The sequence below is a fragment of the Epinephelus fuscoguttatus genome, linkage group LG23 (assembly GCF_011397635.1).
Source record: "Epinephelus fuscoguttatus linkage group LG23, E.fuscoguttatus.final_Chr_v1".
NCBI classification, from domain to species: domain Eukaryota; kingdom Metazoa; phylum Chordata; class Actinopteri; order Perciformes; family Serranidae; genus Epinephelus; species Epinephelus fuscoguttatus.
In genome coordinates, this window is record NC_064774.1 from 234030 (window position 1) to 255951 (window position 21922).

Here is a 21922-nt window from a genome sequence, read left to right on the forward strand (position 1 = left end):
CACATACGGGGCATGAGATATGCCCATTCAAAGTTTGACATTTCAATGGGTTGCTATAGCGCCCCCCTTTGGCCAATTGATGTAATATTGCTCCATTGGCATCCTCCCATGACCCTCTACCACTGTGCCAAATTTCACATGGATTGACCAAGTCAGTGAGGAGAAAAACGTGGAACAGACACACACACAGAGTTTTCATCATTACATAGTAAGATTATTTTCTCCCTGTATTTCACTTTACTTTGAATGCAGAACTTTAAGTTGTAAAAATGTATTTTTAAATTCTGGTGTTGCAACTTCTGCTGCTCCTTCAGCACAGACAGTAGCATGTGTTGTGTTAGCTAAGCTAATTGTTTTGCCCTCCATTTTTCCTCATGTTTCTTTTCTTTCTTTTTTTTTTCTCCAGTTGGTGACGTCACGCAGCCTCAGCGCGTGCAGCTCTGTATCTTGAGCTCGCGACCCGGCCGGCGGGGGGGGGGGACAGGGAAGCTTGGAGAAACTCTTCAGCCGAAACCAAACACAACGACACTTATTGTGTCCAACTAACAGCGCGGTTTGGACGGGTTAACGTCTCCGGAGCTTTCCGACACGGAGCCGGAGAGTTTGACCGAGGCTGGAAGTCCTCCCGGGCCCGGAAAGTTGACCGTGTTTGGGTGAACTTGTCCCGGGTTGTTGTGGTGGATGTTAGCGACGACAAAACAGGAGGCGGAATAATGTCGGTGCCGCTGTCTCTGTTGTGACCCAGCTCCATTTTCTCCAGACAGACAGAAAAGTGAGGATAAAGACGCAAAGACAGGAGAAATGGCCGAAGCCCGGTCAGAGGAAGAGGAGGAAAACATGATGAGGGACACACGGGAACAAGTGGTACGACGGCAGCCGAACAGCTCCGGAGGTAAAACAAACCCAAAATATGTCGCTTATATCTCCTGTTTAAAGCCGTTTGCACCTGACATTGATTCAGTTTAACTGCTGTGGGAAAAATAAGTTGTCACATGCTTAAACTGGAAATACAAACCCTGAACTGACACTACAGAGGACCAGATATCAAAGGAGAAAGCCCCTTTAATATATCTTTAATATTCTTTATGTGTCACTGCAGTATTTTGTGCTAATACTGGTGAGTTTAAAGGTACTTCAAGTCCTCAGAGCTGCTTCAGGCCCCTCCACCTCTGTGATATTTGTAGTGTCCCTGTAAAATCTCTCATAGCACTGACACAGCTATTCCTACCACTGTATGTACAGTACACTGGACTGAAATACCAGTAACTTACTGGTTTAACATGCAAAATATGAAGCTGTCATAAAGCCACAAAGCAGTGTGCAGCACAGAGTCTGTGCTGAAAAGCTTAAAAGATCCTGTGGGTTTGTATTTATTGTTTAAAGTGCTGAATTTGTGTAGAAGTTTTGTCAATAGTCGACCATCCTCCATGTTTTGGTATCTGATTAATCATTTTAAGCATTTTTCAGAGCCTGACTATACTGGATTTTTACAGCCGATACTGGTCCTGCAGCTTCCTTGAGAGCTGCACAAACTGTTTATTTTAATTTATTTGTTTAACCTTTATTGAACCAGGAAGTCCCATTGAGATTGGAATCTCATTTACAAGAGAGACCAGAGGCCCGTTCAATCAAGTATGCGACAAAAAAAAGCCACATAGTGTGAAACACCTGAAATAAGTTGTTAATTTCAGCTGACACTTCTTCTCGCTTGCATGCCTCCAGTGTTTCCCCAGTGCTGCTCAGCATGTTTGACATGGGCCGCTAACCTACTGTAGGACCTGCTAACATGTGCTCACCTTTTTACTCCGATACGAGAGCCTAATTGACCTATGGCTAAGCCACGCCCCCCTCCACTCACTGGGACAAACTATCAACATTCAGTGACCGGCGCTATGGCAGGTGTCACAGTACACGGCATTTCACAGGAGGCAACTGATGATTTTTGGAGACATAACGATCAGATGTCATTGAGAAGTAACCAAAAGGGCCTAAACTACGCATTGAGGGATATATTCATCATTTTATTGTTGAGAAGGTCGATGAAAAGCTTAAATTACAAGCCAAAATTTACAGGTCACAGTGTACGCTTGTGAACCGCATCTGGTTGCCGTCGCCATCAAAGACAACAAGTTAAAGTGCCACTGAAGTTAAGGTTTTTGGCTCAGAATATGAGAAAAGGATAACGGCCTTTTTACCATCTTTACCAAGAGTGTCTCTCCGTTAGTTTGGTGCTACAGTATTTACACTGAATCATTCAGCATAACGTTTGCCAACCTTTGTTATCTCTGCCATTACAGATAAGTTAATGAAGCTAAGCTCCAGAAGTTAACGTTAGCTTAACTAGAGCCCTTTGGACAACAACAGCTAACAATGACGAACCGAAAAATATGAAGCCAAAAGTACCAAGCAAACAAGGTGACATGATGATTAGCTAGAGATGTTAAAGATAACTTTATATTTCTTTGCAGCAAAGTGACAATATGTTGCCTCAAACACAATGTTGACTTACCTTAGAACAGATGTAGACATCATTGTTAATCTTATTCACGTTGAGTTGATGTTGTGGTCTAACGTTACCACACAACTTTATCCAAAGGAGACACTTTTCTCGGTTGAGATGTGGTTTAAAGTGTAAAAATACACCTGGTCGCCCAGCCTCTCAGGATACCTTGTGTCAGAGTTGCATGTACCCCATGCACACCGTTTGACCATTTTTAAACTTCAAATCTCTGAAAAAGCTCATAAAACCGAACAAAACTGACTTTCTGTAATGCATTTCAATGGACGTCCAGGCAGAGAATGTCCGAGTGTATGGGAATGGCTATACGCAGTGATTGGCTCATCGTGTTTGAGGGCGGGGCTTAGCCATAGGTCAATTGTCTGCAGAGGTCTCTTCCTTCCTAAACAAACAGACCAGGGGCCCGTACTACGAAGCAGGATTTGGAGTTAGTGAGGTAACTTGAGGGATAACTCTAGGTTTTCAGTGCTACCAAGCTGGCTCTCTTTTTTTTTTTACCAAGATAAAGCAGGTTGACTTCAGAGTATCAGATCCTAGCTTGTCAACACCCAGACCTCGGGTGTCCGAATCAGATCACTGAAGAAAATAGTATCCATGAACGAAGTCCGGCGTCCCCGGTAAAAAAAAGAGTCATACGTTGTTGTAGGTCAGTAAAATAATTTCATTGTCTCAGGGATCTATTTCCCATTGTTTTAAAACAGAGCTTCTAACAAACACAGAGGTCGTTGACACACTAAACACATGATTTTGATATTTTACACTCTGATTCCATCAATGCAGCTCAGAATATCGTACAGTGATGAGTGAGAGCTTTACAGTATGTAACAAATCTCTAGGGCTGTAGGCAACCAAAGAAAATCTCGGTCAACTAAAGTCGCACATAATCTTCAGCTAATCGATTAGTCGTGGGGAAAAAAAATCTGCACGTTATTTTTACTTCTGCAGTGGTGTGTCTGTGTCACTCTGCAGTTACACCTCCAAAACACTAGTCGGCGGTGGAGGATTGTGCTAAGTGCTGTAAAGTTTAGTTCAAATCAAACTTTATTTATATAGTTGATTCAAACACACATTAAACACACATTAAACATGGCTTAATAGAGACAATTTCAAACACAAGTACGCAAACTGGCTTCACTATAAATCGTAGCATTCACAGACAAACACTTGTCTTTATCTGGACACATTTCCCCCACAAATGCAACATGCTAACGTTATTAGCACAAGTCTATGGCATTTTACATTATATAAATTAGCCTAGCAACTAGCAATCTTTTCCTCTTCTCATATAAAACCAGGGACAACAGCAACATGTAACAAAGGTAACGGCACATAATTTGACTCCATTACAGCTCACAAGATTCACTGACTAAACAACTGTCTTACACTAAACACGTTTTCCAAACAAATACAACATGCTAACGTTATTAGCGCCAGCCTATGGCATTTTACATGGTATACATTAGCCTAGCGATGAGTGGAGATTTCCTCTACTCTTATGAAGCCAGGATAAATCCCGAAGTATAAATCCCTGAAGGATAAATCACACAGATATCTTAAGATGCTATTTTAGTGGAGGCTTTACTGTCTTCACAATTTATTGTTTCTTATCTGTGAAATAAAAGTAAATACAAGCTTCATTCCCGCTGAGGGAAATGGTTTCAGCTTACAGAAACAGATGGGGGTCTGCGTCACCGCGACGTTGAGCGTGAGGGTGGGCGAGTTCAACTTTCTGTCAACAACAGGGGTGTTTTGAAAACACTGTTGCTGATGCATTCGTGCATAACCCAGAATAAGTAAGAACGAAGGAGCAACCAGTCTTTTTCTGGCCTCAGAGCAGAAACAGGACTTGTTTCAGAAATGAAACTTCAGCCTCAGCTTTTTAAGAAGATTATCTACCTGAGGTTTAAAAGACAGGGAGCAAAGTACTAGTAACAACCTCTAACTTCTTTCCCCGAGCATCAGGAGCGCATTAGAAGCAAAAATGTCAAAAATCTCTGGTTCCAGCTGCTGGTTTTCTTTTATTTCCGTGACATACAGCTGAATATCTCCAGGTTTTGGAATATTGTTTGGACAAAACAAGCAGTGTGAACATGTCAGCTTGAGGTTTGAGAGACTGTGTTGAATATTTTTTACTGTCCTCTTACATTTAATGCACCCTTATTCACAAAGAGAATATTTGAGGAATGACTGACTTTATGCACGCGGATGTATTCTTAAACAACTGATAAGAGATTCAAATTGCAGGCAGAAAAGCTCTGTGTGAGTGTGGGCGTAACCGGCTTGAACCTCAAAGCCATAAATTCTTGTATCAACATGCCGACATGTCATCATTTGGGTCAAAGTTTACACATGTGGGCATAAATACACAGAGTAATGGTGCAGGCCTGTGCCAAGACTCTGTCTCATTCAGGGAAACACAAGTTATAATTTAACGTGATTCTTCTTTGTACTCGTGTTTTTGTGTGTGAGAGTTAGAGGAGTGTGTAATCCCACAGGAGCCTTTCAGACGATGCCCTCGCCTCAGCCCCTCCAGGCGAGGGCTGGGTTCATGTTTGGGGAAATTACGACACAAGTCTGAGCACCTTTTTTTGAAGTGATACTGTGACACAGAGCACCCAGTCAAGACTTTGAACTGAAAGAACACATCCCTGAGCATAACCTGGATTATTTGCATTTGAGGTTATTTATTTTGAATAACCACATGATGCAGTATATAAGAGATGTTCTGCTGTCAGTACAGGAAGCCATGCTCACTGTAGACAGCCTTCTCTGCATGTAGTTTCTCCTTTGTGTTGAGTAAATAGCAGCAGCTCTGAGAGCAGAGACGTGGCCCACATGATGCACACAGGAGCCTTTTATCTGGATAACGTGGTTTCAGTTTGGGTTGAGCAATATATCAGTTATAATGTTTGTGGTTGGGGTTGGGCCATTGTAAAAAAAAAAAAAAAAAAAATCAACCCCTTTGATATTAGGCTTAACATGACTTAACATGTGTTGCACCTGACTCAGCAGCCGCTCCTGGGTGGAACATAATGACACTGTGGGGTGACGGCTGTGTCTGAGGGCTGGGCGATATAAAGATACATCGATGTATTTTCAAGCAAGATATAGCCTACATTTAGACACCATTTATATTGATATAGGGTCAGGTTGCGTCACATGAAGCATACCAGTGTTTATCTCTCCTTTATGTCACACTCTTTGCACAGCTCCACCCCCTCACTCACTCACAAGTTCTCCAGCAACACCTTTTAGAGTTGTCACCTGACGTGCACCTCCCTTAGAAATGTAAGTACACATTGCAGCGACGCAGACCTCCTGTCTGTTTCTGTAAGCTGAAACCATTTCCCTCAGTGGAAACAAAGCTTATGTCTACTTTAATTTCACAGATAAGAAACAATAACTTGTGAAGACAATAAAGCCTCCACAAAAATAGCATCTTAAGTCCTGTGTGTGATTTATCCTCGCTTCATATGAGCAGAGGAAATCTCTGCTCATCTCTCAGCTATTTATACAATGTAAAATGCCATAGGCTTGTGCTAATAATGTTAGCATGTTGTATTTGTGGGGAAATGTGTCCAGATAAAGACAAGTGTTTGACTGTGAATGCTGCGAGTTATAGTGAAGCTGATTTGTGTACTTGTGTTTGAAATTGTCTCTATTAAGCCACGTTTAACGTGTTTAAAGTGTGTTTTGAATCAACTAAACTTTACAGCACTTCACAGAAACCCCGCTGCCATCTAGTGTTCAGGAGGTGTAACTGTTGTGCAGCTGTGTATTTTCAAACAGGGACTAAAACCCCTGTCTTTGTATTTTATTTTGATCACAGTCAGTTTTTATAAAACTGCTTGTGGCATCTTAAACGTGGCTTTGACTTGTAACCGAACATGTTTCCCGTTACGTAGAAAATGCCGAGATATATATCGCGTATCACCAGTCAGCCAGTAAATACCGAGATATGACTCTTTGTCCATATCACCTGTCCCCATATCAGGTCACATTATCTAACATCTGAGCTCTTTCCACACTGAATCTGTTAAATATGCACTTCTGTTACGTCATTTAAACAAACCACATAGCTATCAGCTGTGGGCTCGAGATCAGACTGGAGACGTAACAGTTTTAACATGGGTGAGTGACCTACTTGCTGTCTCAATATGTTTGTACTTTTTAAATAGAAATCACGTTTTATATTGTGACACCAGATAGCTTAGCTTGTTATTTGCGATGGTTATTTAGCTTACCAGGAACTTTTCAGCTCCCCGTTGGTTTCTGTTGTGAAATTAGAAGATACCGTGTAGACATTTCCTCATTTCTATGTCGCAAATCAGCCATCTTAGTCCATTGCAGCAGTGTCAAAGTGAGTGACAGGAATAAATAAAAACATGGGGGGATGCAAAAATGCAAATGGAAAAAAGAAAAACAGCTAGGGAAAAACTATATTTAAAAATATTATTATTATTATTATTATTATTATTATTATTTAATTATTAAATGATGTCACAATTTTTTTTTAACTAATTTTCTTGTTTTTAATTTTTTCTTTTTACCAATTTCTTGCCAAGTTTTTGGGTCTTTTCTGCTTTCATTGCTTGTTGCCCTGTTTCCATGCATTTGAAAAAATAAGCCAATTAGTTTAGGTTTTAAAGGGTTAAACAGTTGATCAAAAAAAGTTCCTTTATTGAATTTCCAGAAAATTTGCTATATCATAATTTATATTGCTTTGACTGATGTAAACTTCCATACATCAGGGTGGAGGATTTTTGCCCTATTGCCCACTCCTAACCAACACTGCAGAAACAGGAAGTGATGGTCTTTATTATTTGGAATAAACTGAAGAAGTAGAAATAGGAAGTTATAATTCAATCGACAGGTGACAGTTGATGTGATGGGGAAGTGTGTTCCAGACACATCATTATATAAACACTAAAACATCACGCTAAACAGTGAGTAAAGCCGACGCCCTTGGTGGTAAAACTCCTTGGCCCTGTTTCAGACAGCAGGTTCAGTGAAAACTGAGTTAGTTTCCCCAGAGACGAGGGAAACTCTGGGTTTTAAGTTTCAGAGAGAGAGAGGTAACTTAAACTGTGAGTCAGTTACTGTGGTGACTGACTCTGTGAACCCAACCTGCTTGGTTTTCTTAGATGAACCCTGTAGTCCTGTCAACCTGTGTTTTGACCCTGGGGACACTGCAACAGTAATCATTCAAGATTTTTTGTGATCTCCTGGGACATCCAGAAATCATATTAAAATTATACCATTGTATTGTGTCACAGCATCACACAAAGAAGTGCATATCTCTGCTTTTGAACATGATATTTTCATAGAATTTACATCCAACATTAGTTTTTAGGGTGTTCTTTCACATAAAACCATCAGATATGACCTATTCTGACTGTATATGTGCCATTAGAGGGTACCTGCACCCAAAATAACCTTTTTTGAATCCAAACAGTCAGTAAAATTAGGTTATTAAGTATATAATCATTCCATTTCCTGCATAAATGTGTTTGTCCATGAAAACCATGATGCATATAAACACTCTGAGACCTTTAAGGATTAACTTGAAACATACCTCGGCCTTTTCATTCTTTGGTTTAACTGTTGGTGCTGTTGAAGGTTTATCTCTGTGACTGAACTGCCACTGGAGGAGGGTTATTATGTTGGAATATCATCTAGAGATAAAAGAGTTTTCCATGATACCAATCTAGACTTTTCCACCTTGGGTGGTACCAGTTCCTGAAAATCACGAATCACCTGGACCCATAATACACGATCACCACCAATTCCCCAGAATGATTTAGACGATAACAAACAGAAGTTTCTGCTATCACCCTGTATGCGTTTCCTGTCCCATCTAAGATGTACGTGTCTTCTTCTGGTACATCATCATGAGGCGCAGAGTTTCATATTGCTTTTGCAATTTATTTAAATTCAAATAAATTGTTTTAAGTGAATGGAAAAAAATACGATCATGACAATGCGTGCGGTTACATGATGGCTTCTCATTCGGAAATAAATAAATCTGAATGTAATCATACGGAATTAAAGTCTTTCCAGGTAGTTTACGTGAGAAATATTCATTCCCAATGAGGGTTTACACAGGAGATCAGTTTAATTACCTTTACTTGGGTCCACGCAAGGTTTGGGGCAGGGAAGGTTTCTGATTGGATAGGGGGCGGGGCGGATGTTAAGTGTTTATGTCTACCAGAAGAAGACACTATTCCTCGCTCCGGATAACAAGATGCTTGACGACGCCGTTCTTAGTGCCTTTTTCAGGCGTGTTTTGCTTATATTCATGAAGCAGCAGTACGACAACAACCTTGTTCTGTTAATGCTTCGTCTGTTGAGGAGGAGAAGGGAGGCAGAAGGTCGAAGAAGGGAGATAGATGACCGTGCTGTGGCGAATGGAAACTGGTGAGTGCAACGAGTCCGACTGCTCTATCTCAGCCCGTTGCGCGCTATATACGTCATCACGCCAGAAGGGCAAGGAAACGAGCATGCGCAGAAAGACTGGAATGAACTTAAAGAGGAATGAGTGTATAGAAGTGCAAGAAATTCTTTCATTCGGAATTAGAAACAGAATATTCCAGCCCCTTACATCAGAATTAATTTTCAGTCGCATTGGCCCTTTTCATTCTGAATTAGGTGTTTACAAGATCACTTTTAAGAGGAATGAACTTTCATTCCAAATGAAAATGGAATTAAACTGTCCATGTAAACGCACTCAATGAGTTGCTATGGTGAACTGCAGTATCGGACTGCACACAAGCGTAACACAGACTGAACATTTGCCAACTCAGGTTAGTCAACTCCGAGTTCAGGGTTACACTAAGAGTTTGATGACCCTGTTTTCTGAAACAGCCCCCTGTTTTCAGCTGTTGTCAAACAACAACAAAGAAATCCACCTGTCAGTGTTGTTAATTCATCAGCTACTGCTCCTACATGAGGACAGAGGCTTAAACATGCAGATCTGGGAGCATGTGCTGCTCAGTCAGCTGTTGTTGTGTAATGAAACTCGAGCATATGATCGTGACACGCTGAGGTCACCGAGTTTTCATCTGGTGTCTTTTAAATATGTTTTTTTTTTTTTTTTTTCGCGTGTTAAGGAGTGCAACAACAGTTTCCAGCATGCAGGAGATGTTGTTGAAATCATGGAAAACCTTTGGAGGCACAATGTTAACTCGCACACTGCAGAGCAACTGTTTGTGTTTGTGTGCAGCGTTCCAGCTCTGTGGTTCTGCTCTGCATTTAAAGTCAATCTGTGATTAATTCTTCTGGCATCTCAAGTTTGTTGTTTCCACACTGTTTGTCTTCAGCCGCTCCCCGACCTTTGGGAAATGAAGCTCGATCAAAACACCATCTTGACTCAAACTGCAGCTCCATTTTCATATTTACAAGATAAAGTGAACAACAGAGAAGACATCAACAGTCTCAGATTTAAAATAAGAAGAGGTTGAAACTTGGAGGTTGGAACTAGTCGAATTTTTGACGAAGTTGTAGGTGAACGTCATCCACTAATAGATTTCATCAGGCCATCAAATGTTTCCAGACCACTTCAAAAAGATTTGAGACTTTATTTCTACACTGTATCTTCTATTATTATCTCACATAATCTTTATACTTCAAACTGTGAACCCTGCACAAGTGCACAGCTCTTTCATTTTAAAAAATGATATATGGTGCACATTTCTTCATATTTTCACTGTCAATTTTCCTGTTTTATTCACTTTTTTCCCTTTTGCAGTTCTTGCTTTTCATCTTTTTTATTTTCCCTGACTGTGATTGTTGTTGTACTAAAACTAGTCGTGCGATTTAAAAAAAATTAATCTAATTAATAACATGCGCTGTGATTAATTAATCTAAATGTATCACATACATCAATCTTTGCAGTGAAAGTATTTAAAATTTTTATTCAAATGACTTTTGGCAGACCACCAAAACCATTTTGTACGGGAGTTAGTTAGTCACGGGTGGACCTCCTCAGTTTGCGTTTAATCACCTGCTTGAGTGCGGCTTGATGAGGCTGGCTGCTTGCGCTAGCATCACAGGCTGTGCTAGCTCGGACCTCCAGGTTCGCTGCTAAATGCTTTGTGTTGAGGTGATATTTCAGGCTTGAAGTTCGTGTTGAGGTGATGTTTCAGGCTTGAAGTTCTCCAATGGTATTAAAATTCCTCACTGCAGAAACTGTAGAGGACGGTGCTCCTATCAGCAGTTCCATGTGGGTGTTTTTGTATTTGTATTTGTTTGATTCAGGGGGCCAAGCAGCGTCGTCCCATCTGCCACCATCCTATGACAAAGCCACTGTGGTCTCCAATGACACATCAGGTCAAAGGGCACCACTGAACACGATTAATTGGTGTTAATTTTTTTAACACGTTATTTTTTTTCTGTCAAATCAAGTCAAAGTTTATTTATAAAGCACATTTAAAACAACCTCAGTTGACCAAATGGCTGTGCAGTTACTAAGATACAATATAAATAATCAAGCACAAATATAGTAATAAATAAAACAGTAATAAGAAATTTAGAATAGTAATTTAGAAAGTAAGTAAGTTTGACGACCTAAGTGCCCTGGTCGTAGTGTGAGGCTGAACAAGCTCCGATAGATAAGATGATGCCAAACCATTTAAACATTTAAAAACAATTAATAAAACTTTGGCTGGATCCTAAAATTAATGGGCAGCCAGTGCAAAGATGCAAGGACTGGACTAATGTGATCACGCTTTTTCTTTCCAGTCAGCAGGTGGGCGGCTGTATTTTGGACTACCTGTAAACAGCGCAGTGCTGACTGGTCGAGACCAACGAACAAAGAATTACAGTAGTCTAAGTGTGATGTAACAAAGGTATGGATAACTCTCTCAAAATAATTTCTGGGGAGATATGCCTTTACTTTTGTTAATAGTCTCAACTGAAAAAGCTTGTTTTGACCATAGAGCTTCTTTGTTTGTCAAATCTGTAAAATCACTGTCTAAAATAAAACCAAGCTTCCTTGCAAAAGGATGACAGTGAGACTTAAGGGTCCCAATGGCACTGTCATAGCCATCCAAGAGGTTTTGATGGCCAAATAAAATGATTTCAGTTTCATTTTTTTTCAAGGAGAGAAAGTTTACTTCCATCCAGGACCGGATGTCATTGAGGCAGTCTAATAAAACCTGGACAGAGGCTTGATCGTTTGTTTTTAACAGCAAATAGATTTGTACATCATCTGCAAAGCAATGAAACGAGACATTGTGCTTTCTAAAAATAGATCCCAAAGGTAGCATGTATATTGAAAAAAGGAGAGGGCCTAGAATGGAACCCTGGGGCACCCCACAGCTCATAGGGGTTAATGGCCAAAGAATACTGGCCCAGCTGGACAGAAAAGCTTCTATTTGAGAGGTAGGATCGGAACTACTTCAGAACAGTACCCCTAATGCCCACGCAAATCTGTGATTAATTAATCAAAGAATGTGTTATTTTGACAGCCCTATTTAAAAAAACAAGGGGAAAAAACCTACTTGTCAAAAACCCTGATTAATCTGCTATTCGTTTAAGTAATTTTTTTAAACCAAAATGCTGCTTTTTTTGTTGTAGGAGATAATAAACTCATATCTGTAGGTGATAAAATGTTGGCCGGAAAAATAAAGCAATGTGATGTTACTGCTTTGGGTTTTAGAGAACTGTGATGGCATATTTTTATTATTACTCATTATTTTATAGACGCATCAGCAATGAAAATAGTACTAAGTTGCATCCCTGGTTGTGTACCTGTCCAGCTGATGAATATAAGTCTAATATTCACTCTCTTTTCGCTCTGTTTTAGTTTGAGTTAACATCCAAATGCTAAATGATGTTCACAAGTCTTTAACGGGTAGTGCACAGTGGATTTACGTACGTTTTTTGGTGAAAAGAGCTGCATGAGTCTGGAAATTAATTTGATGAGAGCAGTGAAGAGTGAACCAGAACAGTTAAACTGCGAGCTGTAGCTGAAAGATGCTAAAAGCTTTGCAGAGTTTGGTGATAACTCTCTTCTCCATGGGTTCATCACTACAGACAACACCTTTCACATCCATGTGCTCATTAGTTCCATTGTTCATATAAAGGTCTTTATTAAAGCAGCTGAAGTTTCCTTGAGTTAACATTAAATCCCTTCTTCCAATCTCTCTTGTAACCTCCGACCCTGCCATGTCAAACACAAAAGCCAACAGATGACGAGTGCAGGATAAAATTTGCTGCGGTGTGCATCTTTGCGTGTTTGAACGCAGCTCCAGCACAAAGCTGAGCCAGCTTGCAGCAGCAGGACAAACATCTGGAAGTGTTAAAACTCCTGATGACTGCAGCAGAATCCCACAGCAGCCAATCACAGCCTCACTTCCTGGGTGCTCTTTGCCAATCAGGAAGCTGGCCAGAACAGATGGGCGGTCCTATTAGAGTTATAGAGACAGAGGGAGAGTTTGGGGTAAGAGAAGAAGACAGAAAAGAGACTTTTTTTTATGCGTTTTTAAAACGGAATACAAAGAAAGCAGTCTTTTCTTTTTGGAGAATATTTTACAAACGCGTCATTGTTTAGTTTCTCTGGACGCCACTGGAAGTCAAGCTGACCTGATTATCAGTTTGGGGTGTGAGGAGAAGAAGAGCAAAGGAGGTAGGGGATGGTGAAACGCACACATGTTTAGAAACAGTTCAGCTCTACGCCAGAGAGAAAGAAACTACTTTTGTCTTTTCATTCAGGTTCTGAGGTTCAGCTGAGGACACGTCAGTCCACAAGATTTTTACTTCGTCTTTTTTATTGTTTCTACTCACTGTGACGTTTCTGAAGATCACCTGTCAATCAGAGTCGACAAAGACTTTGACATCCTTTTCCCTTGAATTCCTCTTTGGATGTAGGTCCTGTTGGTGGCGCCATTTTTGGTGTGTGCTCAGTTCTTCTTCTGTCTAAAACGCATCACTTCCTGTGCGGTAGAATCTTGCTTTTCATTGCAGAGCCAAACTTTGGTTTTGGGATTTTAGCATAATTTAAACCTCTTTTTCAGGATATCTGTAGATACCTAAGAAGTCTTAAAATATCTTAAATACAGTTTTATGAATATAAGGCCTCAAAAGTCATTACTCTTAAATTTAAAATTGTCAATCTGTCTTTATTACCACAACAGTTTACCTAATTTTATCTGTCACTTTATACTTGCACCTGTCTAATAGTCTAAAGTTGTAAAATATGAAAAACATCTGACCAAACATTAAATTCATAAACTTTATGATACTTGATGCTGTGGAGTCGGACACAGAGAAAACAAGTTTGGATGTACAGGCGTATAGCTTCTTTGCATGTGACATCCAGATGAAGGATGGGCAACTTAATACCTGGTTCTCACTTCACGATATCGGCCTGATCATAGCATGACGCAGCGTCGTACGGTGTCAGCTCGGATCGTGAATGACAATGAGTGTCGTATGTGATAATCCATAGTTTTATCTCGTGCTGTGTGTCATAGTAGACGACAACCGACGCCACGCTGGGACGCCTCAAGACGTTCCGACAGACAGCCGTCACTTTGACCAGTAGGAACACAGAGCAATTTGCTGCCATAGACAACTGTACGACAACAACAGCCCAGGGTTTTTGATATTTCCTCTACCACACAGAGTAAAAAGGGAAAATGATGGTGTGAAACAGTAGAGGCACTTTGTCAACCCGCTGAGTACTGCCATTAGCATCAAGCTAGCAAACAATGTTCTTTCCTCATAATGGAGGATATAAAGGAATAAAACTAAAAAATAGAGGCGGGGCTTTGACTAACCACAACTGCAGAGGCTACCAGCTTAATTTAATTCCTCTGTATTTTTATATATTTACTTTTAATGTGCTCCCGTTGCCTTGATAAAGTTAATGCATTGCGCTGTCATTTCAAACCCATCACTTCCTGTGTCTATTTCACATTAAAAGTCCCTTATTACCTCGGCTGACAGAATCCCTTCATTTTCTAAACAGACTTTTTGCAGCCATCTGGTGGCACTTTTTACAACATTTCGGCTGGCACATGAACAGACCCAGTGACTGAAATAATAGTAGTAATAGTAAGAATAGCACAAGAATAACCTGATGACATCACACACGTCGTGAAAGACGACCGGGGATGATTGGTGTGGACTGTTGTACAGTCTGTTGGCCAAGTCACAGCACAATCATATGACTCCGCAATCACCTGATGTGACATGGTGACTGTTGAAACAGACAAAAATGTTGTGTGGTGTGAACCAGGCATAACGCAAAGACGACCAACACATCACGCGTCATTAATGTCATGTATTTGCAAATAAGCTATTAATCACAGTGTCTTTCTCTTCCCAGGTCGTCCTGAGAGACGTAAGCCAGAGCATCGTCACAGGTAAGACTTTTTTTTTTTTTTTTTTTTTTTTTTTTTTTTTAAACTCCTCTTTCCTCTTTTTTTGTCTCACCTGACCGTTTGGCTCAAGATGACTAACTGTTGGTGCTTTTAATGTGACACACATGGAGGAGTGAGGGTTTTGGCCGAGGAGGTGCGTTTGATGTTGAAATCCAGGTGACTCAGACAGCTCTTTGAAGTTAATCAGTGATGTTTAGCGTGTTTAAACCTGCTTTTAAAAAAAACAAAATATATCTCTACAAACCTGCAGTAAATGTTTTCTGCCGTCAGACTCCAGTTTGGGACCATTTTCTGCAGTGTCCTCGCAGACTTGCAGGATCTACTTTCTCCCTTTGGTCTCCGGGTCTGACACACTCCTGAAAGTATTTGGGCTGTTGGCCGGTTGGCATGGCAACTAGCTGGAGAAGTCACAGAGTTTAAAGACTCTGTGTGTGTGTGTGTGTGTGTGTGTGTTTATGGGAGAATTGGAGCCTCAGATTGAGTCTGTCTCACCTAAAAGATGGTAACGGGAGAAGAAGACTGACCGTAAGAAGGTTGTGAAACACCCAGTGCACACATAAACAGCTGATTGCTCGTATTAGTCTGCATTAAAAGGAGCAGGACAAAGTTCAAATAATTTTTGAGGCCTTTGTGTTATTTGAATAAATATAAGATTAGGTCAGTTTGCGTGCGTTTTGCAGGCATCCTCACAGGAGTTTCCCTTCACCAGAACACATGTTTAAAACTGGTCTGCTCCCAAAGTCAGCTGTGGAAAACAACCAAATCCTAACTCCAATAAAAAACCTGTGTAGCTAAGCTTTCCCCTTCAACTGTTACTAAACACTTCCTGCAGCTGTGTCACATTAAAAACCATAATCAGCAGTCTTTTCCTGAAAGGTTTTCTCTCTGTGAAGCAGCTTCAGGAAGTGTTGACTTTGCTTTAACATGGCAGTAGGTCTGTTCTCAAACAGCACTTTGTTCCTGCGATGCATCTGCCAATGTTTATAATTCTTATAACTCCGAAACTGAACTTCTCTCCTGTTAGCAACAACAATTGCGTTCATATATTTTTTTTTAAAATTTACAACAAATATGCATAATGGCAAGCAAACTGCGCTAAATACGGATCGGAAATGTGTAACAACATTTTTTGCCGACACTAGATATATTAAAAAAAAAAAAAAAAAAAAAATTTGGAATGTCGCTTTTCTACATGTTTCAGTGTTGCTCCACTGGTGTATTGATAAAGTCTTGACTTTTTCCTCGTGGAGGTTTTATTGCACTCACAGTAACAAGCGTAGTTGTCATCAGCTCAAGTTATTTTCACCTCTCTGTCTCCTCCGTGGCATCTCTACTCTTTGTGTGTGTGTGCCCACAGACGGCAGGAGGAGCAGCTGCTGCAGCACGATAATAAATGACACCAAAACAATAAACGGTGAGCTAACAGTTACAGATGAAACAGCCGGTAACGTCTGAGCTTCTCACGACTGCGGTCGTTAATAATTTAGTGCCGGTGCCTGTTTACTACCGGTGAGATAAATGTAGTAAAAGCTCCACACATATGTAGGAAAAAGCGTGTATTAAAAGATCGACCTTGGATTTTATGAATCAAAATCCAGTCATTCAAATGGCCAAAACAAACACATGTGCAAGCCAGGTACAATACGCGCTAGAGCTCATGGGAAATAAAACACTACCGCTTTTGTCCACAGGGTCGCCAGAATCAACTCAAAATGAAAGTTCCTTGTAGGGGCTTTAAGTTTGAAAGCGTACAAGCCAGGAAAGATTGTCCGAATGTGTGTGACATTATCCCTATTCGTATGATTCATCAGTCTTTTTTTTTTTTAAAGATATTTTTTGGAGCTTTTTGCCTTTATTCAATAGGACAGATCTAGGGTGAAGGGGAAGATGAAGGGGGGGGGATGACATGCAGCAAAGGGCCACAGGTTGGAATCAGACCCATAGCTGCTGTAGCAAGGAAACAGCCTTTGTACATGGGGCTGGTAGGCACCCCATGATGTCTCAGTCTTGTCCTTCTCTGTGAAGACACATTTCTTTCCTCACTTTAGGTGCTGGCACCTAATCAGCCCCTCACTTTTCTTGCTGTTCAGCTCAGTCCCTGTCTGAACTGCTGGACCGTCACTTGCACACACCCCAAAATGACGTAACTGGGAAAGAGGCTCAAAACTTTGCCAAACAGAAAAACTGCATCAGCAAAAAAAGGTCATTGTTCAGAAAGTCAACTCTCGCCAAAGTCTGACTTCACAAAAACACAAACTTCAGCCTCAAAAACGACCAGCGAGTTAAATTAACACCAAACCAAATCAGTGTTTTTTTGTTTTGTCCAACCCTTTTTTTTTTCTTTTTTTTTTTTTTGGACAGAGAGAAATGGAAAGAGGAGGATAAAGAGGAGGCTGTTTTTCCATCACTGTTGAAAGTAAAGCAGTGAGTTTTGTGTGTGTTTGGGCAGTGTCAGGGGTGAGTCATGAGTGTCTGTTCATGGTTAGCAGCTCTGTGGCAGAAAGAGAAAGAAAGAGCAAGAGAGACGGTCAGAGACAACAGACTGAAAGACGATTAAAAAGTGAGATACAGAGATACAGACGTCTGACCTCCTTCTGTCATCTGGGTGAGTCTGTTGATTCCTAACCTGCCTAGCAACAGCTACCTCTCTGTATAGATAATGAAAAGTAGTCGTGGAGCTCCTTCAATATCTCCGGTCAGGGGGATTTTCCTCAATGTCTTCATGAGAATTTAGCTAAGTGTGCTTCACAAATCACAAAGGAAGAAGGTGTTTAGCTGAAGAATCTACTCCACTGTACGACAAAAACTTCTCGCGATGATGACGACACAATGACAATGACATATTTTTGCTTTTGTTAGGCTCTAAAAAGGCGTCTATACTGCGCCGTTAAGGACACGAAAAACTGAGTTGTTGGTCTTGTCAGGGCTTTAAGGCTGTCACTGTTTTAATCATTTATATTTGTAATGATTGTACCTCTCAGTCGCTCCACACTTACAACAGATGTCTGTAAGTGTTTCTCCTCTGGAATGTGAAAAGGCTTTTTCCACTCTCTTATCAGGATGTGAACCAGACCACATCCTGTGTCTTCTTCATTTTCCTCTCACGAGGATGACCTCTTGCGTGGTTGCATTGTATGTGCGTCCTTCTTTTTCTCACTACTCAAAGCATCGACTGGACCTGTTGTGTCGTGTTATTTCACACTCAGAGGCAGTTGGAAACTGTAGCGCTGTGCCCGATTCAGAATTATGTCAGTTGAATCAGATTCAGCTGCTAAGTTTCAGCAGGATGTTCAGTGTGACAGTGGCATTTATGTAGAAGATGATTTCTTTGGCCTTTTGCCTTCATCAGATAGGACAGTCTAAGTTTGAAATGGGGAGAGAGCGGGGAGGACATGCAGCAAAGGGCTGCAGGCTGCAAACCCGTGGAAGCTGCAGCAAGGACATTGTCTTCGTATATGGGACGCCTGCTCTACCCACTGAGCCACCAGGCGCCCTGCGTTTTTAAATCTAATCTGATGCTCTATACTAACATGAGAGAGCTGTTGCTCAAGGAAAAGGGGAGTTCTGTTTCTGCATGAATTAAGGAACAGTTAAGGTAATCACACATTCACTTTGCCACACAGTGCCTAGAGTGTGCTTCAGTGCTCAAAGTGAGTCTTTCTGAACACAGCCATAATGACCAAGCTAACGGCACTAATATGACTGTTGTATTCAGTATTTGTGAGCTGTATATTCACCACTTCTAAGCAAAAGACAGGAGATAATCTTATCTAAGAAGTTGGGTGGGCATTGTGTCTGCAGCTGTCTGTCCCAAAGAATAGCGCGAAAGTTGAGAGCACTTTCTCCGAGGCAAAATCTGGCGACCCAAACGTCCCACATAATAAATGTGGCTTGGTTTAGAAGATGATTTGTGATAAAGTGATGTATTGATTAACTTTGCAAACTTTACCTGCCTCCATAAAACAAGTTAAAGGGGCAAAAAGTGAAATCGTTTCACCGCTAGGTTTGCTGTTGTGCACTGCCTGTAGACCAAAACAAAGTGTGTCATGAGACACACCTCCCTCTACCTCTGCTCTCCAACTCCACCCCCCACTCGCCTCGTCTAAGCTTAGTTTAGCAGTTAGCGATATCTTTCACTCACTCTCGGTCGCTGTGTTTAGCTATTCCCCTGCCTACTTCAATGATGATGGTCCCTGTAATAAATGCAGTATATTTGCTGAGATGGAGGCGAGGCTCAGTGACTAGAAGAGCTGGTAGAAGCGCTCCATAGCTGTAAGTTACTCAAGTAGCCGGTGGCAGCCGACTCGGCTAGAGCCATCGCCGGATCCCAGCTAGTGCTAACACCAGGAGCTAACGCTAATGTTCCTACTCTTCTCTGTTAGTGAGAGCGACGTTTTAGCCTGGCTGCATTTTACAATGCCAATTGCAAATGTTAGCTGGGCTGCTGGGCTACTCACCTAACACAACTGTAACGCCTGACCCATTGCTGGGACCGAGCCGCTAATAGCTCAAGCTCCGGACATTAACCATGCTACGATTGTGACATTAAATTTAATTGAATCGACATAGCGACATGTGCCTAATGTTACTGTAGCACTAATAAAATTAAAATTAAAACAGACATTTGACTTTATGTTGTACCTGTCCAGGAGAAGAAGAGCTAGCTCTGAGTCAGATTGTAGCCCCTTTAGCTCTTGCAGTGCTCTCCACCTTGGAAATACAAGGCCAATGTTAATCTGGGTTCTGTCCCTTTCTTTATCCAACAACTTCTTCGCCAATGACTGTTGTTTCTTTAGAGGTAATGTCGGATCCTGGTTGTCTTCAGGTGAACGTTTCATTCCACTCTCTGCCATTTCACTTCGAAAATACGCGCTGCCATTGCTCACCGGCTGTAGCCTTTTATAGGGAGGGAGGGCCAAGGGCTCCGAGAGGGGGAGGAGGAGGAGGCGGCGATTCACATGAACGTACATGAACGCGCAGCCGGACCAGCTTGTAAACAAGGGGCTGGAGATCAACACAGAGAGAGGGTGTGTGAGGTCATGCTATACTCCAGATGAAATTACACCTCTAGTTCTTCACATAGCAATTTTTTAATTCCTTCAATCTATAAATGATGAATTTCCGCTTATTGCCCCTTTAACTTGTAACATATTGAAATAAGGGCGTGGTCACTGGCAGTCATCCAGAATTCATAGAACCCTAGTTACATCCATAACTCTCAATTTGTTGTTTCTCCCATCTTGGGTGGCACCGACTGACGTTTTGTTTGTCTCAATCTGCGCTTTTTTGCTTTTGAGATGTCCAAACCACAGGGTTTTCCACACATCATTTATTTGTGGTGGCCTGCCACAATTAAAACATCTGCCGCCACGTTTTGATTTTATATTTCTGGAGCTGGGCCGTTCATTAGGCGTGCCGTTGGAATATATACGAAGTTCAGTTAGTTATTGCTCCACATTCTTGCAGAGCAGAATGTCTGGACAGGGATGGAGCAGCAGAGCAGCAGAGCGTCAGGCCCAGTGAAAGTGAAACTTAATTGTTCATTGTGCTGGTTAGAAAGTTTCACCTCCATCAGAGGGTTTCACAGAGGAATAATTCCCCCAAAACCTTGAGGCTTCAGGAGGACTATATTCCAGTACCTCGCTAGTGATGTCAGTTTTTAGGCTTTGATGAAGGCCAAAGTGTGTCCTGCAACTTGTTTTAGGCTAAGTTTATTTCTGGAAAACTTTTGGCCCCTTTTGGCTATTAAAAAGAGTGAGGAGTCAGCAGAATCATAACGGTTTTTCAACCATTAAAATTCACTGCAATCACACAAGGTCCTTGAGCATACAGTCATAAATATGCCCACAAAATTTTAGGCTGATTGGTCCAATAGTTTGTGAGATTGGAAACACACTCTCCTCACACACTGTCCCCTCCAGGCTTATTCCTGACCAGATAAAAAACAAAACTTTTGTCTCAGCAGTCAATCGTTCCTGCACTGAGGGTAAAAGATTTTAAATCCGAGAGCCAAGCTGGTGTTCTTGATGTGCCCTGGAGCAAGGCATTGACCGCTCAGCTTTCTGGACGTGAGGCAGAGGAAAGAAATGTTGGAAGATGACTTCTGCAGACTGTGTGGAGTTTGAGGACTGGGTGGGACGGCTGAGCAGTGTTTGTCACTGGAGAGGGAGGGAGGGAGGAGAAGTGGCAACAGAGGTGAAATAATGTGACTCATGATTTCCTTTTTTTCTTACCCCCCCCCCCCCCGTTTTCTCTCTGCAGCCAGGGTCCTCTCTCATCCATCAGAGCAGCCATTAAGAGAAGTGAGTATTCATCCCCTACCTCCTCATCAAGTCTCTCTCATTCTTACTTAAGTCTGACGTTTAGATTCACCTCAGAAACCATATAACCTAAAACAACCGGTGCATGAAATGTAATCAGTCTAACTTTGGTATTTTTAGCAAAGCTTGGATTGTGGGTGATGGATATATTCCTGAGTGCATATTGATTTGTCTAACCGAGCTTTGTTGACGTCTGAAGTCCGTTTGAGCTGTGGCCTGGAAAAGTGTGGACTTATAAAAATGGAAAATATGCATTTTGACCTTTTGTGGGGAAATAAAATCCTGCATAGCAACGAAAAGCAGCGACTCCCAACACTGGACTGTCGCCACAGCCTTCAGTTTAACCGCTTGCACTTGCGTCTGTCCTTTTTAGGTTCCCTGATGTAGATTTAAAATAGCAACACAGTTTTTATAGTGTACAACACATCACATATTTTATATCTACTCTGATGAGTTCAACACTCAAATAATTTAAAATGCACAGTACAACGAAATATAAACACAATCAGTGAAATCGGCAAACAACCTTCCATCTTTAATCTAATATTTAATCTCCTTTTTATCATGTCACCCGCAGCTGTGTCAGGTAAAACTGTGTGTATGCCCGGTCTGAGGAATGTGTGAGGTGTGCACATTCTTCCGTTAGAAGTACTGGTTTATGTGTGGAAAAAAGGCGTATGCATAGTCTGCACAGTGTA

General features: G+C 41.3%; 1 protein-coding gene across 2 annotated transcripts in view; it reads left to right on the forward strand.

Annotated features, from left to right (window-relative positions):
- The first annotated feature begins 421 nt into the window (after positions 1-421).
- The window catches only part of LOC125884154 (SH3 domain-containing protein 19-like), a 44789-nt gene continuing 23288 nt past the window's right edge, over positions 422-21922 (forward strand). The window contains exons 1-3 of one of the 2 annotated variants that reach the window (XM_049568968.1): positions 422-892; positions 14850-14886; positions 21166-21206. In XM_049568968.1, coding sequence (XP_049424925.1) covers positions 802-892; positions 14850-14886; positions 21166-21206 — 169 coding nt within the window. In that variant the 5' untranslated portion in view covers positions 422-801. The remainder of the gene's footprint in view (positions 893-14849; positions 14887-21165; positions 21207-21922) is intronic. The other variant, XM_049568970.1, reaches the window with a different exon arrangement.